The 23728-nt window shown below is 38.4% G+C and overlaps 1 protein-coding gene across 1 annotated transcript in view; it reads left to right on the plus strand.

Moving 5' to 3' along the window:
- The window catches only part of AGPAT5 (1-acylglycerol-3-phosphate O-acyltransferase 5), a 53850-nt gene that overhangs the window by 22534 nt on the left and 7588 nt on the right, over positions 1–23728 (plus strand). Inside the window, exons 3-6 of the mRNA XM_011961500.1 lie at positions 63–178; positions 1899–1988; positions 10964–11054; positions 18817–18975. Coding sequence (XP_011816890.1) covers positions 63–178; positions 1899–1988; positions 10964–11054; positions 18817–18975 — 456 coding nt within the window. The remainder of the gene's footprint in view (positions 1–62; positions 179–1898; positions 1989–10963; positions 11055–18816; positions 18976–23728) is intronic.

Below are 23728 nucleotides of genomic sequence, written 5' to 3' on the forward strand. Positions count from 1 at the left end.
ACATGCCTAGTACAACTTGTGAAGAGGTTCATGTATGCATTGACTGGGTCCTGTCTCTACAGTGGACTGGATTGTTGCTGACATCTTGGCCATCAGGCAGAATGCGCTAGGACATGTGCGCTATGTGCTGAAAGAAGGATTAAAGTGGCTCCCATTGTATGGGTGTTATTTTGCTCAGGTAATTTGTTTCCATGCTTTTCTCTCTATATATGTAGTTTATAAATTTTGTTTTGAGACGGTCGCACTTTGTTGCTCGGGCTGAGTGCAGTGTTGTGAACACAGCTCACTGCAGCCTTGACCTGTGGGGCTCAAGTGAACCTTCTGCCTCAGCCTCAAGTAGTTGGGACTGTGGGTACCCACCACCATGCCTGGCTAAATTTGTATTTTTTGTAGAGATGGGGATCTCGCTGTGTTGCCCAGGCTGGTCTTGAACTCAAGTAATCTGCCTGCCTCAGCCTCCCCATATGCTGAGATTATAGTTCACACTGCCATACCCAACCCTATAAAAATGTTATATTTTAAAATTTAACGTATACTTCATGTAAATGTATAGTTTTTAAAATGGGTTTAATAGTTTATTCTCAATGGAAATAATTTTGTTTGGTATTTTTAGTGGTGTGTACTTATACACCTGTCTGATTATCCATATACAGTTTTCCTTCAGCATCTGTGGGGGCTGGTTTTAGGACCACCAATACCAAAAGCTAAAATACAATGCTCAAGACCCTTATATAGAATGGGATGATATTTGCATATAACCTGTGCACTACTTTAAATCATCTCTGGATTACTTATAATATCTAACACATTATAAATGCCACGTAAACGGTTGTTATACTTTATTTTTATTTGTATTATTTTAATTGTATTATTTTTTATTTTTATTCACATATTTTTGATCAGTGATTTGTTGAATCTGCAGATGTGGAACACATGGATATGAAGGACCAGCTGCAGTAAAATGAAAGAGCAAAAATGCAAATGTACAAAGATCAAACAAATAGGAAATTTAAAGGCATAGAATTTGATATGCAATTACATTAAACTCTTGATAACAGTAATTAGTGATCTGTATGATATTAAAAAAAATAGCTGTATATATAAAACTTATTTTCTCCTGTTCTGGAGGCTAGACATCCAAGATCAAGGTGTTGACAGGGTTATTTTCTCCCAAGGTCTCTCTCCCTGGCTTGCAGACGGCAGCCTTCTTCCTGTGTCTTCATGTGGTTTTTTTCCCTGTGCTCAAGCACCCCTGGCATTGCTTCCTCTTCTTAGAAGGACTAATCACACTGGATGACTAATCCTTCTACAAAGACTTGTAAGGTCCCACTCTGAGGCCCCTTTTTAACCTTAATTACCACCTCTAAGTCCCTCTCTCTGAATACAGTCACAGTGGGAACTATTAGGGCTTTAGTAGACTGACTTGGGGGAACACAGCTCTGTCCATAACAATGCCACAGAAATATCTGTAGCAGGACTGATTTTTTTAAAATCCGTAACGATCGTGAGTATTGACATTTTAAGGATGCTTTTTAGTGACTCCGTAATAAGTGGGTGGAAGAATGGGGAGTTAAATCCATCTGATTGATTAGGTTTTTTTATTTTTAAAAATGTATATTTAAGAAAGAAAGCATTTTCATTTTACCTGCCAACAAAACTAAAGTTCATGTATTTTCCAATACAGTGTCACATGCAGTTTTTTTGAATTATGTTGAGAAAAGGTAATTTTTCAGCTAAAGGTTCTTTAGAAGCTAATATTTGAAGACATTAAATATAGATTAAATTCTGAAATGTAGTTTATATTCTGTACTTTTTGAAAGAAAAGTTGCCTTTTTGATGACTCTGGCCAATCGTTATTTTAAAAGTAAAACTTCTTTCTCCCAATTTCATTATGGCAGCATGGAGGAATCTATGTGAAGCGAAGCGCCAAATTTAATGAGGAAGAGATGCGGAACAAGTTGCAGAGCTATGTGAGCGCGGGAACTCCAGTAAGAACCGACCCGGTTTTATTTTTCTTACCAGCTCTCAGTTTCTAAATTTAAGAATTAAATTAAAATCTAAGAATTGTTTTGAAAATATATTTTCCCGTGTGTAATTACTAATTCAGAGTTACGCTGAGGTAACAGAAACCCTCTAAGTACAGGTAAGCAGGTTTTTCAGCCATCAGAAAGATAGCTGTAAACAACTAGGTCCTTTGCTGGTCAGTGGACCTTAAAGAGGAATAAAAAGAGCATTTGGTGTCTTTCAGAGTCTATAAATAGCTAACTGCATTTTAACCTGACATTTAAGCTACTTTAAGAGCTCATCTTACTTCTTGTCTTCTTTACTATCAGATTTAGTTTTAGAAGCAGCAACTGTTTTCTCTTAGTGGAAATTTGGGATGTCTTACATATACAGAAAAACCAAAAGAGGATGAATCTCTACAAATGTCAAATCATTCAGTGTAAATAATATTTTATAAAACTTTATTCCACAAAAGTGGGGGAAGTTCAATCTGCTATGTGTAGAATGCTGATTGCTGCCAATGGCTTTTCCCCTGGTTCCCTCCTAAGACAAAGCATCATGCTTACCAGGACTACTTGGGCTTTCTCTTTCAGTGCATGACAGCATGACATGTGCTCAGAAGCTTAGCTCGCGTGCACAGGCTTTCCTCTTCCTTTCTGGCTCCCTCCCTCTGTCTTCCCTCCTCTCCTCTTGCCCTCCCCTCACTAGGGGTCCTGGGCAGCAGCTGGAGCTCATGGTGAAGGAAGAGTTCTTCATGGTCAGCTGGTAAAGTGCCTGGTGCAAGCATTATTTATTCACATGCCTCTTCTAGGTGTTTGTTCTTCACAGTCAGCTGGTAAAGTGCCCGGTGTGAGCATTGTTTATTCACATGCCTCTTCTAGGTGTTTTTGCATTAGGACATTGCATCCTGTTCTGGGCATGTATGGGATGACAGAAGCAGAATGGAATGAGATGAACGGTGACCCTTGATCCTGTTATAGCTCACCCTTGAGAACCAAGCTTGGTGTTTTCAAAGGGTCTGTTTAGTCTGAAACAGTGTGAATTTGGGCAGAATTGTGGTCATTGTATGTAGGTTTCCAAAAGACAGAATAAGTTGGTAATACGGTTTACCGACTTTTTACAAAAAAATTAAAATTTAAAAATCACGAATTTATACCTTAAAATGTCCGTCCCACTTCTCTCCCAGCTGTCCAGTCACTCCAGCCATGGATGACTGCTGTGGAGTTTCTTCTGTGGCCTGCTGTGGGTATTGTCTATATGAAGCAAATGAAGATAGCTGCCTGTTGGGTGATGTTGGCATTCTATGCACAGTGGTCCCTTGCTTTTTTGCCCCTGCAAATATAGCTGTCAGTGGCACTAGGGCTGAAAAAATCAGCTCTGTACACTTGTCATGTGTCTGTTTCTCCAGCTGCCTTCATGAATTTCTTCTTGTTTTTGGTTTGCAGCAGTTTAAGTATCATATATCTGAGTATCATTTAAAAAATTTTACCTGGATTGGTCCTCTGAGCTTGGGTCTATGATTTGGTGTCTGTTACTAATTTTGGAAATTTCTTTACTCTTATTTCTTTAAATATGATTCCTATCGCAGTCTTTCTTCTCCAGTTATGTTTGTGTTGGCTCATTTTTCACTCTTCTTTAGTTCTTAGATGCATTATTCATTGTTTTTTAAAAATTTTTTTTATACACCCCCTTCCCTTTTTTCTTTTTTTGTTACAGTTTGGATGATTTCTGTTGACCCACCTTTGAGTTCACAGATTCTTCCTTTGGCTGTGTTGAGTCTACTGGTGAGCCAGTTGAAGGCACTCTTCATCTCTGCTACTGCGCGTTTCATTCCTCACATTTCCCTTTGACCCTGTTTCATAGTTTCCATCTCTGTGCTAGAATATCTGTCTGATCATAAAGCTTAGTCACTTTTTCCACTTGAACCTTTATCATTTTATTATACTTGCGGTTCTCTTAAATTCACTGCTTGATAATTCCAACATCTGGGCCATGTCTGAGTCTGGAAATTTTGATTGCTTTGTCTCTTCAGATTGTGCTTTATCTTGCCTTTGTCACACTTCCTAAGATTTTGCCGAATGCTAGGGCTTTTTTGTAAGACAGTAGAAATGGAGGCAAGTTGTCTCTATACCTGAAAATGGATAGACTTGTCTTTCTGCTCAGCCTTTGGTGTTGAGGAGTTGAGTCAGTCCAGTCAGGACGTGCACTGGATTTGCGTTTTGCTCATGTGCTTTTTCTCACAGCTTCAGGTTTCTATAGCTGCATTATTTTGTGTGTAGGTTGGAGACGTCCTCCCGGTAGAGCTTTTCCTCAGTGTCTATTTCACACTCAGCATTTTCACATGGCACCTCGGAGTGGCTCTCCTCTTTGTGCCTTTCCCCACTGTACTTCTCTGATACTTGTTACTGAACTCTCGCTAGTTTGGTGGTAGAAGGAGAAGGAAGGGAAGCGTCTTTTTATTCTTAGGGAGAATCTCAGGGGTGGAGCCTTCTGTGATCCTGCCTTGCTTCTGGCTGTAAGTCTGTGCCCAGGATGTATTCCTGCCTTCACTAAGAGTTTTTCCGTGTTCTCTTCGCTCAGCCTCATAGAGTATTCGTCCGTGCTCCATGGGTAGCAGGGTTTTGTTGCCCCTGTTCATCAGTTTCCGCCTGCTGTTCCATAGGAAACGTACAGAGAAGGATGTGGGCTGGGCCCTGAGCCTTTCCCACAGGGCTGCTATTCCATCCCGCAAGCCTACATCCAGTCTTCCCTGACCCCAGTGTGTTTTCCTTTTTCCTTATCTTGTGAGTACACAGGAGGTCTGTGGGTCGAGCCTGTAAATTGTGCTGCATTCTCCTTGTGTCTGTAGCCCAGGGGTTCATCTGTTCCACTAGCTTATGCTTGGCTTGCTGCACAATTGTTAAAATTTTTAGCTAAATGTTAGCATTGGCCCCTAAGTAAACAAGCACTTGCATCTTGTTTCTCCTTTGAGTTTTCTGTCTTTCCTTAGACTTTTGGATTAGTTGGTTGTCTTGCAACCTTTTGGCTCTCTGAAGGATCTGAGAAAAGTCATGAATCTACAGATTGTCAGTGTTGTTGTTGCTGTAGGGTTAAGAGTAGTATTCCTTCAGTATTCTACATACTTCATGGAAGCCTCCTCTCATTTTTGGTTAATAAATTTCAAAACTTGGAACAATGTTAGATTTACAGAAACATCAGAAAGAACAGAGTGTTCCCATTTATTTATTCTTTATCTAGCTTTTTTTTTTTTTTTTTTTTTGAGTTGGAGTCTCGGTCTGTCACCCAGGCTGGAGTGCAGTGGCACGATCTTGGCTCACTGCAACCTCTGCCTCCTGGGTTCAAGCAATTCTCCCGTCTCAGCCTTCTGAGTAGCTGGGATTACAGGCATGTGCGACGATGCCCGGCTAAATTTTGTATTTTTAGCAGAGACAGGGTTTCACCATGTTGGCCAGGCTGGTCTCGAACTCCTGACCTCGTGATCTACCTGCCTCAGCCTTCCACAGTGCTGGGATTACAGGCGTGAGCCACCACGCCCAGCCTTCTTCATCTAGCTTTAACATCTAATGTTGACATCTACATAACATGGTATATATTTGTCAAAACTAAGAAATAAACATTGGTACCATACTGTTAATTGTACTACAGATTTTTATTCAGACTTTACCGGGTTTTCCACTAATGTCCTTTTTCGGTTCTAAAATACAATCCAGAATAGATACAAATCCATTCACCTTCAGTGTTTTAAATTTATTGTTTTTTGTTATATGAAGTGCTATGTGGTTTTTGTCAAATCTGTTATTTTGGTTTTAATCTTCAAGCTTGTCTTTGTTTCTTTAAGTGTTAAAGGCATAATTTAAAAGGTGTGTAGGTGTGTTGGGTTACTTCAGTGCCTAAAGTCCTGTCTGAATCTGTTGTTTTTTGCTGGTTCTTGCTCATGGTACTTTCTTTCCTTGTTTGCTTTGTTATCTTCCTTTGCTTCTGGCTGTATTTGGTAAGTTATTTGTGGAAATCAGTTGAAGCCTCAGGTGGGAGTGTCTTTCTCCAGAGAACATTTCTGCCTGTTTTAGCTGGGCCCCTTCAGGCTCCTCTAGTGTGGGCCCCACCCAAACCAAATTCTGAGTTGAAGGTGAACTGAGCCATTCAGGCAGTGCGACCCAGGGTTGTAGATACACAGGAGACCTGCTCACCTCTCACTTACTTTCACCCTGAGAGTGGAGCCTTTGGTGTTTCCTCCTGATTCTCTCTTCACATTTATATTAGAAGGTCTGTGGGCTTTGGTTTCTGTTCCCCTCATCTTCTGAGTCTTGTAAAACAAAGTTCTGTTTTATGCTTTCTTCTGCTTTACTGTGTTGGCTTAATTTCGGTCTTAACATCTTGCCAACTCTTGGGTACTTTTAAAATAATATTATATCCAGCTTTTTCAGTTGTTTTCAGTAGGAAGCTTGGTTCAAATAACCTAGTCTGTTATGGGCTACCAGAATAGCCTTCCTGTTTTTTGTGGGCAAAATTCCAGCCTTTTATGTTCCTAGCGCAGTATGGATAACAGACTGGCACGTTCAAGAGGCAGTGCTGAGCAGCTGTCACTGTAAGGTCACTGTCTCAGGTGGGGTTTCCAAGAATCTGGATGGTTGTTTTATTTCTTAATATGTACGCCGTGTGAGAGCAGGTACATCTTGCTCAGGTTCTTCATGATTCTTTTCTTTCTGAAGGTGAATTAAGTAAGTGACATGGTAGAATATGTTAAGCCAGTTTTCATGTGGCTTAATAGTTCTAGTGAATCTATTTCATGATTATATCAGTTCTTACTTGGCATTAGTAGTTAAGAAATGCAGAATTTTGTTTCAAAAAATGTATTTGTATTATAAATTGTGAAGAAATACATCTCCATAATTATTGCTGGGACAGTGCAGTATTTTATTAAGGTACTTATTGGTTGTGGATGCAAATGAAGCATATTTGTGATAAAAATAACTAATAGAAGTCATTTTGTTAGAATATGAGCTAGTAAAACTTACGGCACAAATATGGAGACTTACACTTTTTCTTCCAGCTTTCACTTAAGGTCCTTTTCAGATAGGAGGCAGCCTGGTGGATAAGAGTATTGGTTTTGAAATTAGATTCATGTTTAAATCCCAGATCTTCTGTTTAATCTTTATTTTATTTCAGGTAGATTTTCTGGATAACTTGCTATAGCTTATACATGAGTACTTGCCACTTCAATTTTATGTTGTGAAGAGATGACCTCCTTCCTTAAACCTCACGAACCAACCTCTGCTAGCTTCTGACTTTTTTTCTGTCACTTCCTTACCTCTCTCAGCCTTCAGAGAATTAAATGGAGTTAGGGCCTTGCTCTGGATTAGGATTTGCCTTAAGGGAATATTGTGGCTGTTTGATGTTTTATCTAGAGCATTCAGACTTTCTCCTTATCAGCAATAAGGCTGTTTTGCTTTCTAATCATTTTTGTGTTCAATGAAGTAGCACTTTCAATTCTCTTTGAGAACTTTTTCTTTGCATCCACAACTTGGCTGTTTGGTGCAAAGGGCCTAGCTTTTGGCCTGCCTTGGCTTTCAACATAGCTTTCTCACTAAACCGTTTCTAGCTATTGATATAAAATGAGAGACATGCGACTCTTCCTTTCACTGAAATGCTTAGTGGCCATTATAGGGTTATTAATTGGTCTAATTTCAACGTTGCTGTATCTCAGGGAATAGGGAAGCCCAAGGGGCGGGAGAGAGAAAGAGAGACAGGGGAACGGGCCATCAGTGGAGCAGTCAGAACACACATGACATTTATCAATTAAATTTGTCGTCTTGTATGGGTGCAATTCATGCCACCCCCAAACAATTACAGTAGTAACATCAGAGATCACAGATCACAATAACAGATATAATAATATGAAATATTGTGAGAATTACTAAAATATGCCACAGAGACGTGCGGTGAGCACATACTGTTGGAAAAATGGCACCAGTAGACTTGCTCGATGCAAGGTTGTCATAAACCTTCAATGGGAAAAAATGCAATTTCTGTGAAGCTCAGTAAAGCGAAGTCTGATAAAATGAGGTGAGCCTGTCACTCCTAAGAATGTTCCTGTACAAGGTTTTTGCATCTGTTACTTGTTTTTTCCTATTTATAAATAGTATCTTTTGAGAACGTATTTTTTTATTTTTATAAATTTGTATGTATCTTTTGAAGAACATACTTTTAGGCTTAATTTATAGATTTTTTTTTCTTTCATAATTTCTGCTTTTTATATCCTATTTAAGAAGTCCTTGCCAAACTCCAGGTTGCTAAGATTTTCTCCTTTGTTTTTTTCTGGAAATTTTAGAGTTTTGCTTTTACATTTAGTTCTAAGATTTATTTCTAATTAATATTTTTATATGGTGTAAGGTCAAAGTTTATATTTTTTAAATATAGATAACCATCACTATAGAAAAGATTATTTTCCCCCTTATGTTTGAAATAAGTAGACTGAATATAGATGGGTCTGTTATCCCTAGATCAGTGGACCATTTGTTCTGTTATGTTGATCTATATGTGTATCCTTATGCCAATACCATACTGTCTTAATAATGCTTGCTTTGTAATAAATTTTTAAATACTGTAGTTGTCTTCTAAATTTGTTCTTTCTTTTCAAAGTTGTTTTGGCTATTTTAGGTGATTTGCGTTTCTATATGAATTACAGAATTAGCTTGACAATTTCTACCCAAAGTTTGTGGGCTTTTCATTTTGGTTGTATTGAAGGTATAGATGAATTTGCGAAGAATTGATATAACAGGACTGAATCTTTGGGTTCATGAACATAGCCTGCATTTGTTTACTTAGGTCTTTATTTATCTCAGTGTGTTTTGTAGTTTAATGTACAGATTTGCACATCTGCTGCCAGATACATCCCTAAGAATTTTAGTTTTTGATGCTATTGTAGAAGACATTTAAAAATTTTTCAAGTTTCTGATTGTTGACCTAGGCGTATAATTTTTTAATATACCAACCTTGCTAAACTTACTCATTATCTAGTAACTTAAAAAAGATATTCCTTAGGATTTCCTACATAAACAATCACGTCATTGTTACAGAAATAACAGTTTTACTTTGTCCTTTTTAATCTTGATGGCTTTTATTTCTTTTTCTTGCCAAATTTTCTGGCTAGAGCTCCTAGTATAGCCTTGAGTAGAACTGGTGTGAGGGAAATCCTTTCCATATTCCTCATCTTTAGGGAAAAGCATTCATTCTTTTACCCATTCTTTAGATCCTAGTCCCATTGCCCTTCCTAAATTTCTTGTCATCATTTTCCTTCATCACACCTTGTTCTTTTTCTTTGCAATCATATCACGATATGTAACTACATGTTTTTATTTATCTGTTTAATGTATTTCTTTTCCTCACTTGTCCATGAAGGGAAGAACCATACGTGTTGTTATCCTGTGTGCAGCTTCTGGAACGTAATAAATATATAAGAAATAGTTTCCGAATTAGCTCTGAATGAATTCATGCTTTCTTGTTGTCTGTCAGTGTTCTTTTAAATTAAACATCAAGACACAGCAAATAATGCCACATGAGTTATTAACCTTGGAAATAATCGTTTTATTTCTAAGTGATTGAGTTAAAAGCTGATAGCCCACAGCAGTTGCTTTCATGGCTTTGAATATAAACCTTTACTGATACAAAATACATTTTCATGAAAATGAGTGTGTGGTTTTTGGAACTCGCTTTAATGTTTGTCTTCCTGTTTTTCCTTCTAGTTACTGGAATATAATAAGGAATTTTGTATTTTTTTCCTAATTTTACCCATTTTTCTACATTTTCTTAACAGATCTGATCAATCTTCATTATTAAAGATACATATAATATCTGTTAATTTCTAAGTCAGGCGTGGGTGCTGAGACTATTATGTGAATGAACAAAAAGCTTGCATATTTGCATGGAAGCTGAAAGTACAACATTTTCAGATACCATTATACTAGTATCTAAAGAAAACTCGGTCCCACGTAGGTTTTTAAGTAGGAGCTTTATCATCAGAGGCCATCCAGATGAAGTCTTCTGTACCAGATGTACAGAGGTAAACAGTATTGTCTGAGTACTGTCTGAGATCTGGCAAGAATGGATCCAGTGAACATAGTTTTCTCCCATGGGCTCCTGTCTTGTTTTCTGTATTCTGTTTGTATCTGAAAAGATTTGGTATACATATCTTATTTTTGTCTTTCAGCTGTCAATCAAAGTTATCAGTGTAGATTTTGTAACTCAGTTCTCAAGTTAGTAGTTTTTGCTGTATAATTTTAATGTTTCTGTTTTTACTTTCCTAAGCAGATAAGTGTAAAAACTTAGACTAATTGATTACTTATTAAACATCCAGCTTGATGTTCTTCTTTATATTATTTTAGTTTCAGTTTATATAACAAATGAGGTTGCTTATAAATAAAATTTAAAATGCACTAAAGGAGCTGTGTAAAATAGGAATTTTGTGTGAAGCTTTTGAATGTGAACATTTCGAACCTTTTACATGGTGGGAATTTAGTATATGATTTTCCTCAAATGAGGTACTTTTTAGTGTTGGTACTTAAGGATACTGATTTCTAAAATTTATATTTCTAAAAGTGACATATTACAGGATCTCAAAGGAAAAAAGTCATTGAGGCTTTGTATGAGTCAGCATTTCATGGCCTATTTTTAATTAGTGAATTATTAGCATGTAATTAGAAATGTTTTTAGATTCTTCATGGCTGACCTACCAATGAATGTAGCACTACATTTAAAATATATTTCACTTTATGTTCAGACTTAATTGAATTGTTACATTTTGTTTGCTCTGCTTGAAATGAAGGTCACATGTAAATAAATATACATTTTCCCCTCCTGTAGGAAATACTCTCTTAGCATTAGTAGGTTTAGCTTTTTTAAGTTAACAACAATAACAACAAAGCTCACACCAAATAAACCAAATTTGCTCTATGTCCCACAGATGTATCTTGTGATTTTTCCAGAAGGTACAAGGTATAATCCAGAGCAAACAAAAGTCCTTTCAGCTAGTCAGGCATTTGCTGCCCAACGTGGTAAGTAAAAATTTGACAGTGTTTGAACAAATAAGATAATAACATTTTTAGTTTTTCTTCTTGGAAAAGATACTTTTGTTTTACAATTGAAAGAATGAATGTATTCATTCCCTGAATTAATGTACATATTATCTCTTAGGAAATGAAGTTTCTTCTCCTTAATTCACTTGCATGCTATTATTACATATATCTGAGAAATTGAGTTCAAGTGCTTGTTACGATACATATTCTTGTGCCATGGATTTGTTTAAAATCTATCTAAGAACACGATTATGTAGATGGAAGCTTTTTCTACAGTGTAGGTTACGTGTAATGGAGCTTCTGTTTTGTATGTTGGCAGACGTAAGTTGGAGTCCGAACTCGGACTTTTATTAGCTGTATGGTTGCACCTTGCAAGTTGTGTAATGTTACTGAGCTTGCTTCTTCATCTCTGAAAAGAACGTATGCCTTATAAGTAGATCTAAATCTGTGAGAGAAGTAGATTAGAAAATATGTCAAGTTTCTAATGGAGAAGTTACACAAAGTTGGCTCACAGTGCTTGGAAGCTATTAATGTCCCCAATAATGGTAATGTTCTTACTATCCATATTTTAGAAAATTGGATAATTGATACACCAATAAGTTATGCAATGTAACCAAACTGGGAAGTATAGAGAAAACAGGGGCTATGCTCTGTTCTTAGAGGTGTCTTTGAAGCTTGACTGTGATTTAGTATGTGATCTCCAAATGTTGATAGTCACTTACTGAGCAAATACCTTGTTCGTGACATTACGCCAGGGCCTATGACAGTGTCGTCTAATGGAACTTTCTGCAATAATGGTAAAGTTCTTTATCTGTTCTGTCCAGTGTGCTGGCTCCTACCAATGTGGTTTTTGACTTTTTGAGCATTCAACATGTAACTAGTGCATGAAATGAATTTTTAATTTTAGTTTAATTAAAAATGATAAGGGGAAACTTTTACAAGATTCTTATAATATGACATCATTTGTAACAGTACATTTAAAAAATACCAGTTTGTTTTTAAACACATGTCCTATTAAGGAGTGGTTCAGAATAGGAGGGTTCAGTTGGTCTCTCAATCTGTCAGCTCCCTTTTGACTTTCACTGCTTCCTCTGTCTAGTAGACATCACGTTCTGTCATTTCAGTTGCTCTTTTGCAACGCCATTATCTCTGTTGCCCTTTTCACATTTATTAAACAGAACAAAACAAAAACCCCTCTCTTTCAAATTTATGTTTTCCTCTTCCTAGCACCCACTTTTCCCCCTTTCCGTAACAGCCAAAGTCTTCTGAATCTGTAGTCTACCTTTGTTGTAAGCACTGTTTTCAGTACTCACTCTGCCCTCAATTTGTTTTGGTCTGATCTGAAATTCTCTCCCTAGACTTCTGTGGGGCTGTTATCCTTTATCCTCCCAACTCTCTGGTGATTACTTCCTAGCCTCCTTTCCAGCCTCTTTCTGCTTCATTTTTCCCTGCTTCATGTGTTACTTCCAATGTCAGGTTTTGGTCTTTCATTAATTTCAGTTTTTGTTTCTCATGGTGGTCTTCCTCTAAATCCATGGCCTTAGCCACTGCTTACTTGACTGCTGATGACTCACAAAAGCTTCCTCCCCTCCATATCTCTCTGCCTAACTCTAGACCCATTTGTACAATTGTCCACTAGAGAGCTTTGCTTGACTGGCCCAAAGGGATGTCTCAAACTCAGCATATTGAAGATAGAATTTATCCTTCCATGCATACACTCCTATTTCTTGTCTTGGTAACTCCATCATTCAGTTTTTTTGCCTAAGTTTTATTCACAGAAAGAACAAATTGATAGCAGTTGCATACCTCTTATAGGAAACTTAGACATGGAGGAAGAAGCTGTTCATACGGGGTCTTGCAGAAGTGCAGGCACTGCGGTAATATTTCAGCTTCTCTCAGCTGTACGAAGGGTTTTGTTTTAACTCATTTTCCTTGGTATTGTTTTAGATATTTGGCTTTCTAGTGGTTTTAAGGAATTTGGAATTAAATGTATCTTAATCTGCCACCTGAACCCATTAAAGTGAGCCCCTGTGGTGTTTTTTTGTTTGTTTGTTTGTTTAACTGCCATGGTTAAAACCATCGTAGCTGGCGAAGGTGACATACTTAAGCCTTTTGAACTCTCATAACAGAAAACAGAAATTTAATGGTGTGTCTATAATGGCAAACCAGATATCTAGAATTTGCATGTTATTCATAGGAAGAATAACACTGGCGATTATAGAGATTGGACAGTCCTTTGAAAACATGAGAACAAAGGGAATAAGCTACAAAGCGATTTCTTTCTTTGTAGACAACTGAATAAAAATTATTTTTATGTCTCAAACATCATATGAACAAATTTAGTTGGCAAATAACAAGCTAATAATATTTTATAATATAGGATATTAATATACTTAATATTGCAAAAGTGCTTCCTAATTAGTAAGAAAAGACATAAACCAGAAAAATGGGAAAAGGGCATGAATAAGAAATTCAAGATACATAAATGACCCACACACTTGAACAAGTATTTCTTCTTTCTCATAATCAAAGAAGTAGAAATTAAATTAATACTTTGAAGCCAACTTCTGAAAGTCAGCATAGCAAACAAGAAAGCTAGTGCTCAGCTTTGGGTGGTAACGGCATTCTCACCCTTAAGAAGGTGTATTTGCTTCCTATGGCTGCTCTCAGGAATTGCCATAAACTTGGTGGCTTAAAACACCACAGATTTCTTTTACAGTTGAGAAGTCTGAAGAGGGTCTCACTCAGCTGAAATCAAGATGTTGGCAGGGCTACAGTCCTTTGTGGAGGCTCCTGGGGGGAGGTCCTGTTCTCTTGTGTGGAATCCTATGCGTGGCTGAACGCTCTGCTTTCACCACCTTGAAGCTCATCTGGAAATGGCACTGGGTCGCCCACACCATGGAGCTGACCTTGGTTCTCCCTCCTCCTCACTTGCTCTGAACCTGTGGTTTTGGCTCATTTCTAACCTGTCTTTCCTTGGCCCTTCTGCAGCTCTTGTCTGCCCCGGCCCTGGGGTCTGCCCATCCCGATGCTGGGCTGTTCTGTTCCTGCCCTGCCTTTCCTCAGCCCTTGGCAACCCTGTTTGTTTTTTCCCTTCCTTAGCAGTGGAGAACATCATAAGATCAATGCTGACTGCCTTCTGCAGCCAAGCCAGGCCATTTCATTTCAGCCGAGCCAAGTCTGTGCGGAGCAGTTTTTCTTTTTCTCCTTTTGACTACTCTTATGGTTTTCATGGATTTTTTTTCTCCTCACATTCAAGGACTTTTTGCCTTCAGAAAGTTGTGTTTCTCTGGAAGCAGTGTACCCAGTATCCCTTTTGATTTCAAAACTTAATGTGGACTCTCTTGACTTGATTTCTTTGGAAGAAACTGCTGAAGCTGCCATGTCTAAGAAGAAAACTTTGGAGAAAAATTTTCTTCTTAGACATGGCAGCGTCAACAGTTTCTAAGCTCTTGATTCCATCTACTCTATCTCCATCATTGCATCAGTCATCTGCCTCACTTCTCTGCTGGAATTTATCTCAGCTTGCAAATATACTCCCATTCTGAAATAACTAAGTCTGTAGCTGTACAAAGAGAAGTTTGGGCCCCTTGCTTTCTTGTATTTGACTCCATCCAGTCTCCAGAAATGTATCCCACTTCTAACTTACCAATGGCCTCCGAAGCATCATATCTTTTGTGTCAGTTGTCATATTTGTTAACTTTCGACATTATTTATAACTTTATAACCAGAAAACAATTTTAACTTTATTGTAGAAATAAACAATGGAGTATTATTTTTCTTTATGAAGATAAATATCACCTCCTCTTCCTTTAAACATTCTCTTCCCTTGGTGTTTGTATTACATTGGTTTTCCCCCTTTTTTTTATTTCCTGGCTTGTCCTATTCCCTGTTAATTATTTTTATCTTTTTTTTTTTTAATGTGGATGTTTCCATAGTCTGTATTTCTTGCCTTTTCATCTTCTGCCCTTTATTATTCTCAGCCGCTGCCATTACTTCAGTTATCCATTCCCACGATTTCCATATGTTTAGCTTTGGTTGATTCTTGCCACTTTACAGACCATATTTCCAACTACTTCTAGAATGTTTTGTTACTTCAACCTCAGTATGCCCAATTTGAACTCATCTTCTCTCTCCCCCCTTTCTTCCTTCTTTCTTTCACTCTCTCTCCCTTCCTTCCTTTCCTCTCTCCCTTTCTTCCTTCCCTCACTCATTCTCTCTTGCTTGCTTGCTTGCTTTCTCTCCTTCTCTCTTTCTTTCTGTTTTCTTTCTTTATTCTCCTCCCTCCCTCCCTTCCTTCTCTCCCCCGCTCCCCAACTCCCAGGCTAAAGCAGTCCTCCTGAGTAGTTAGGACTGCAGACACACACATGCCACGGCGCCCAGCTTAATGTTCTCGTTCCCTGCCTGCTGCCCTCCCACTTCTCTCTTTGCATGGCAGGTGCGTACACGCCGGCATGCTCTGCATGTCTTGCTCCTGGCCATTCCCCTTCTAGTCATGGCGTGGCCTTGTCTATGACTTCTGGAGCAGAAGCCTAGTTTTTTTTTCTCCATTTCCCCTGTGACCACATTCAATCAGTTGCTGATTCAGTATATATTTGGTGTTTACTTTATTACATTTTATCTTTTCAGTTTTCACTGCTTCATTCCTAATTCAGGACTTTGTTGCTTTATGACTGAATGTCCAAAACTCTTTGTGATACTTAAAACTGTTATTCTTTGCACCTAGATTCAGTCTGTTCTTTGGCCTCCAATCCTTGTGCTCCTACAGATCAGTGTTTATTCTGAAGCTTACAGCAGTGTGACCTGGTGTGTTTGTCACACTTAGCCCCTCCTGCTCTGCACAAGTGCTCCAGAGGCCTCCCGGGTCCCTGCTTCTGTACCTTTGTTCACAAGTCCTTCTGCCCACCGTTGTATGCTGTATACCGCCACGTTGGCATCTCTCCAGTGTGCTTTTTCCTGAAGCTTTCACCAATCAGATATGTGTGATTTCAAAAAACCTTTGAAGTATGAGTAATATTTTTACATTCTGAGAATATCTTCTATCTCTTTTAAGACATTCTGCCATGTCCTGTAGCTATTTAAATTTTTTTATTGCCTCACTAATCTTTAACTTATTTATAGTGTCAGAATAGTATCTTATTAATTATGGCATAGAAAAATACTGAACCAGACATTATAAGGTCGTTCTAGCTGTGTGACTTTGAGCAAGATTTTATCTCTCTGAGCCTCAATTACTTAATTTCTGAGAATCAAGTGAGATAATATATATTAAATACATTGCAGACTAAATTCTGTATATAAATGTAACATTCTCTACGTGGATCATTAAAGTTTTTTGTCCAGTGTATTTTCATTTATTTATAATGTTTGCAAAATGTAATACTAACTGCAGAATTTCCGGTATACTCAACCAGTACCGCAAATGACCCTTAGGGAGAAACTCAGTCAATGGGTGTGCTAGGCCATCGTTAGCATTAAGTAGAAATTCAGGAGCTCTGGAGAGGGAAACAAGGCAAAGCAGGTACCAGAACAGACACTAGATCGTGACCAGGAAGAAGTAACTGAATAGCTACCACATCCTCTGTTTGGGCTCAGGCCTTTATGTAGTTCCCTGGAAAGTAGTCAGATCTCAATAGGGTTGGCTCAAGCTAGAGCAGTTAATTAAGAATACATCATTATTTGGGTTTCTCTCTATCGAAATTCTAATTGGCCTCGATATTATTACTATAAAATTGTTTTTGTTTTAACTCTTATCACTGTTGAGAGTTGCTGACCGCTTGGTCAGAGATTGTAAATAATTCCCCGTGTGGACTAGAGTTTATTATGAGCTCTGGTTTAGAAATGGAAAGTGACTTCTGAGTTGTCCAAGAAGGGCCAGGTTTTATTTGTTTTAATAGTAAGAGCTTCTCATGTTATTCTAACCGTTGGAAATTAATAGACCATTTGTTAATAAATCCAGGAAAGAATTTGCTGTGGTTTATTTTTTTCTCACCTCACATATTGGCACCTCACTGAACCCATTTTTGAGCTTCAGTTCCCACCACTGCACTGAAAATATCGATCAAGATGTCATGGACCCTCCATTGTGCCTGGGAGTCATGTCTTAGTTCTGGGCCTTTCAAGTGTCTTCCAGCAAACGTGACTGAGCACTTCGCTCTTCCTGGGCTGTTTCCTTCTGGGGCACCTGTGTCACCACCACAGTCCCCTTGTTTCTCTTCATCTTCATTGGCTATTCCTTTTCGAGTGTTGAATACTAAAACCTGGACTACGTAGGATTTGGATTTGATACAGAGAATTTCATATAGAAAATGTTTGGAATAATTGAAGCTATTCCTAGTGTATTCCTTCATTAGAAGATTTTTTTTTAGTTTTGTTTACATATCATTAATGGCTATGATTCATGTCACAAAGCTATTTTTTTTAAACTTTCATGATAATTCATTTCCCTTTATGTTTTAAAAATACTACCTTTCTGTCTTTATTTCCCTACTAACTTACTTGGATTCTAGTAATTAGTTGTTTTAGTGAACACCACAGAGTGATGTTTTGAAACTTTGGACTTCATAAAGTTGGATGAGCTCCAGTAGCAAAGAAGGAAGTGTTAACTAGTTTAATTGACAAATAAATGCTTCCCAGCTTGGTATGCGATTGAGATTTTTGTTGCAAGTTCGTGAATCAGTTTAACTGCCCCTGCCCTGGGGACTAAAGTCAGATATGTGCTTGTGGGAATCTTTGTCTTTCCCACACCACCCTGCATTTTAAAAACTCTTGTGTGGGACAGTCCCACCATGTAATAGCTGTTCTTCCTTACTCAGCTACTTTCCCTGGAGAGAGGCCAGTAGAAAATCTAGACTAGTTTTTTGTGGTCTATTTTCATGTCACTTATTGAGAACTACTGTTTTCTGTTACATTGTCAGTAAATATTTTAATCAAGGAAAAGGGAGGTAATAGGAAGGAGAGGAGAACAAAATCCTTATCCCTAGTAGGAATCTAATGAATGCAATTTGTTCTGGATAATTGCGGTAGTCCCCTAGCTAAAGAACCTTTTAAAAATATGTCAGATACAGCCAAGAGGAATGAAATCGTATGTTCATGCAAAAGCTTGTTCACATGCAGCCTTCATTTGCAGTTCCTGTGAATGTTCATGGCAACATTATTCGTAATAGCCAAAGTCTGGAAGCAACCCAAACGTCCATGAAGCAATGAATAGGTCAACAAAATGTGATCTGTTCACAAGATGGAAAATTACTCAGCCATGAAAAGGAATGAAGCACTGAGACCTGCAGCCACACAGATGAACCTCAGATCGATGCTGAGTGAAAGAAGCCAGACACAGGAGGCCATGTGCTGTGTGACTGTATTTCTAGGAAATCTTGAGTCGCCATGGGCGAGTTGCTCTCACCTTTGTTCAGTGGCCAGAAGCAAGGGCACTTGATATTTACCCTTGCCAGGGTTTACTAGATGGAAGCGTTTCCAATAGGCCATAAACTTCCAGCATTGTGACTTGTACATGTAGATATTTGATCAATATATAGCAAATGAATATTGATTTAAACAGGAAAAGGCAAGTGAGAGTGCTTTCTAAACTTAAAGCCCTAAAGATATGAGGTCGTGGCACTAATAGATTCTGGTGTGTTTATTTGAGGGAATTTAAAAATAATTTAGATGTTCAACAATATATTTTATTGCGGAGGTGTTTTGTAAGTAATTAGTGACAACACTGAATTGACTTCTCTTCTAGGCCTTGCAGTATTAAAACATGTGCTGACACCACGAATAAAGGCAACTCACGTTGCTTTTGATTGCATGAAGAATTATTTAGATGCAATTTATGATGTTACGGTGGTTTACGAAGGGAAGGACAATGGAGGGCAGCGAAGAGAGTCACCGACCATGACGGGTAAGTGTGTTCATGCGCCTGAAATGCCTGCCACGCGGTGTATATGGTGCATGTGTTTATGTAGAATTCAGTTTTGCAAAGTAGGTTAAGTGAACTTTTTTCCTTCATTACATTTACCCGGTATATTTTTCAAGATGTTATTGAGATGTAACAGTTGAAATTTCAGTAGTCCTGCAAAGTGCGGTGTTTCTTGGCTGTCGTATTAGTCCTATGGACTGATCAGTTGTCGTTAATCCAGCCTCTTTCTACTCAAAGTTCACACATACAAATGGAAAGCTCTGTAAAGGGCAGGAAGGCGTGAAGAAGGAGCACGCCCCTGGCAGTACTGAGGTGCACATTATTAGTGCTGCCCTTTTGCTGTATTTTTCATAAAATATTTATGAAATTTGGTGTCATTGTGACAAGAAGAAATACAGTTAAGTATTACCTTTTTTTTTCAAACATGTTAGGTTTTAAGAACCTTTGAGCTATTGTCAGATATATTCTTATTCTACCATCCCTCCCTTCTTATAAAAAAGTGGCATATTAGTATTTTTCTCTTTTAAACTATTGAAGGAGTTATTTACCTATTTTTGCATTTGAAAACAAGACATTTAGTTCTTCAGCAAGATTGTCACTAGTTTATTAAATGTAGTTTAAGATTAAGCAAGTGTTTATAACCAATGAAAAACAGATAGACTCCCCATAATAACCTTGTTTAAATGCTGCTACTTTTATCATGTCCCCTCCTGTCTAAAAACCCGTGGGTTCAGCAGAGTTCGTGGGTAACGCCAGCCTCTATAGCCTGCTTTTGGAGGACTGTGTTCCAGCCTTGAGCTCTGCCTTGCCTTCGCCTCGTCCTGCGCTGCACCGCGAAGCCTCAGCCACGGTGAACCTGGCTGGCTGAGTCCTCCTGCACCTCATGCATATTCAGTAGTCAAAGACTTTGTGTGGCCAATCCTACTTTCCACAGGAAACCACCTCTCTTTTGTTGTCCTCATCCAAGCCTGCTGTTCCCCCAGAGTGACAGGTGGCGCCTTTCCCAGCACAGCACCGTGCCTTCTCCCCCTGCTCTCCGCTGTGGCACCGACGGCGTGTGTGACAGTGCTGGCACTTAGCGCAGGGCTCTGTCTTTCTCTCTTCCCAGCTGCATCGCAAGTGCCTTGAGGAATCCAAAACCCTCTTTTAATTGCATTGCCTGGGTTCCAACCTCCCACTGCCCTGCTTATCCTCTGCTACATGTGAGCTGACTGTGGCTTTGGGGTGGTCACTGCCTATGTGTATTCATTACAAATTGTGTCTCTTTTCGAAAGGTTGGCCTTCCTGACACCCAGATACCATAAAGAAAATAAAATCGTATCACGTCAGTCAAGGATAAAGTATTTCTGAATTAAAGGAAAAATACACCAGAGTAAAATCAGGACTGAAAGACAAACTGGGAAGTTATTTGCAACTTAGATCATAGAAAAGGGGTCATTTTCTTCATGTATAAAGTACACTTACAAATTGATAAGAAGATGACCAATAACTAGAAAGAAAAATGGGTAAAGGACAAGAACAGACATTTCACATTTAACCTCATTCATAAGATAAGTGCAAATTAAAACTACAGGGGATACCTTTTTTTTTTTTAATCCATTAGATGGGCAAACATCCCAAGGTTTGACATAGGCTCAGTGGGTGAGATTAAAGTATTAACAGCCATTTCTATACTTTGCTGTTAGGAATGCAATATAGTATAAATCTCTGTAGAATTGCTTTGGACATTTATCTCAGATATACAAATACATTCACATTTTAAATTTAGCATTCCCACTTTCTGAGACATTATTCTACATGTATACCTGTGCACATAAGACATAATAATAACACATTTTTCCTTTTAGTGTGTTGCTTTTAACCTGTAGCTTGAAAAACCCTGCTTTCATTGTTTTTTTGTTTTCTGTCACTGACTCAGCCCTGCTTTCAGTTGTTTATATGAATTGATGGGTGTTCTGGTCTGGTTATAATCGACTTTAGATTAATAGTCACTTTAAATTATATGAAATGTGATATAAGTTGTGTTAGGTATAAAATTCTGTAACTTGGAATACTGTAAGTACTCTGTGGCCAAATTTCATTAGTATTAAATATTATCTCTATATATAGCAGGTGATTTAATATTCATATTTTATGGTGCAATTAAGAAATAATTTTTTTCATGAAGTTGTTAGATTGTTGATATGCCGTGGCCCAGTGTTTCTCAAAGCATTCTGGGGGATCACTGTTTGTCAGTATTAGCTGCAGTGATTGTTGAAGATGCAGAGCCTCTGCTCCACTCCACGTTGCTACCAGGACGCTCTACAGGGAAGCTGTAGAAGCTGCAGTGCTAACAAATGCTACAGGAATTCTTGCGGTCACCTCCATGAGGTCTCATGTTGAAGAGAGAGGCAGCCAGTAGTGTCCCTTGTCCTTTCCGTTTTATGGTGTAAGTTTCATTTTAAGGGAAGTATAAATGAAAGCCCACCTGGGCATTCTCGCATGGTTCACTGCTTCTTGTCATCATGGAAGATGTCATTGCGGCAGAGATGAGACAGGGTAGTTTGATTACTATTGATTTTTTTTAAATTATATTTCTGAAGTGGCTGGTGTAGTATAATTGTGTGCTTAAGGACAACATTTGATATTCTATTTAAGTGTTGTGTGTGATCCTAGTTAAGTTTTTTCTACCAGTGTTTTCATCTTACAACATATATACTTTCCATTTCTATTAATATTTTTATATTTAAAAATATGGATGCCAGGCTTAGTGGCTCACACCTGTAATCCCAGCACTTTGGGAATGCCAAGGTGGGTGGATCACAAGGTCAGGAGTTCTAGACCAGCCTGGCCAACACGGTGAAACCCCATCTCCACTAAAAGTACAAAAATTAGCTGGGCACAGTGGCAGGCGCCTATAATCCCAGCTACTCAGGAGGCTGAGGTAGGAGATTCACTTGAACCCAGGAGGCAGAGTTTGTAGTGAGCTAAGATCGTGCCACTGGAGTCTAGCCTGGGTGACAGAGCAAGAATCTGCCTCAAAAAAAAAAAAAAAAAAAAAAAAAGTGGATCAGGGAAGAGGGGATTACAGATAACCCAAAAGAAGAAGAAAAAATCTCCACAAATTCACCTGTCCAGCTGTAACCCCAGTTAACAGTTTGGATATTTTCCTTTAAATCCTTTTTTATAATGTCTATATGTTGGAGAGAGTATATGCCTTTATGTGTTTTTTAAAGATTAGATTGTGTGTGTGTCTATAGCTCCTGTTCTTCATATTTTCTTACTTGTGTGTCATAAACAGCTGTGCATGTCAGTATATATACTTCCGTAACTTTTTTTTAAAGGCTATATAGTGTTCATTGATGTAATTTAACCGCAGTTATCTACCCAGCTTCATCCTGTTGGATATGGGTCTGTGTGTTGCCTTCAGAGCAAATGGGACTTGGTTTCTACAGCAAATAGACCTGTGGCCCATACGAATACTTGGAAGACTTTCTGTATTACCCAAGCATATCATGTGCTTTAGTGCCTACTAGAAATTTATAGGTAGAAAAACAATTACACCTTAGAGTATTTTTTCCTAGATTCCCTAGGGTGCTATAGGGTAATTTTTACTCATGTAATATGAACTATGCTTCAACTAAGATAGTTTTTGCAAATGTGGATATATAAATACTTTGTTAAATCTATAGGAAGTGTTTATGCCACTTATTTCCTGCCTTCAGTGTTAGAACCACCTAAATGTCATTTGACATTGAACTGCTTTCCACTTTGTCGCCTGCTCCTCTCATAGTCCCTATCTGGGTCCTGAACCTTAGGGACTTGGCTGTTACAGCCCCACCGTGTCTACGCTGGGCCTTGGTCCTCTCTGAGACTTAGTTTCTTCATCTTACAAGGAGATAGTAACTGCCCCTGCCTGCGTAGAATTTCAGAGATTGAATGAAATAATCAGCATTCTCAAAAGCATGCTGTAAACGCATTCTGAGCACATGTAAGTTTTAGGAAAAACGAAAGGACCCATGCAAATTTTGGAGTCCTTTTCTCACTGACGTCTTAATAGAGGCCCTGCCACGTCCTGAGCACTGTACTCCACGAAGCATTCTATTTCTGACATTAGAAATGCGGTCTGTTCCATCTTCCTTACAGTCTGTATGCCAGCACTTGAAATATTGGGTATTTGCAGTGCAGACCAGATCATTACTTGATTATGGAAATGTTGAGTTGGAGATCTAGATAATTCAGTGAAGGCAGGAAAATTAGTATTGGAATCTGTATTTTTATGTATCAGAAATAGAAATAAGATAGGGTGAGAAGTAATATGTGGCTAAAACACTATAATAGCTAACACATAGTGCATACTGTGTGCCAAGCACTCTTGTAGGTGCTTGAAATCTTCTTGGAATGACCGTTTCAGTGGTGCTATTATTATTATCCCTACTTTATAGACTTGGACACTTAGGCACAGAGAGGCTGACGGAGTTGCCCAAGGTTACCCCAGAGGTGGAGACCCAGGCTACCTGACTCCACCATGTGTGCTCTTCCCTAGGGCACAGTTCTGCTGCTGAAAATGGCAGTTCTTTGATTTTTCAGATGATAGTACTGTAGGAAAATTAAGACAAAAATATTGAAAAATTAAAATCTTCTTTGTTTACTGTTTTGCACATGTGTTATTAAAGCCAGTTTACTCCTGGAAGTGTATAAGAATACAGGGTATTTTTGATCACCTAAATGCTGCATGTTACTAAGAGCTTGACAC

This window comes from Colobus angolensis, unplaced genomic scaffold (assembly GCF_000951035.1).
Source record: "Colobus angolensis palliatus isolate OR3802 unplaced genomic scaffold, Cang.pa_1.0 Scaffold559, whole genome shotgun sequence".
Lineage (NCBI taxonomy): Eukaryota > Metazoa > Chordata > Mammalia > Primates > Cercopithecidae > Colobus > Colobus angolensis.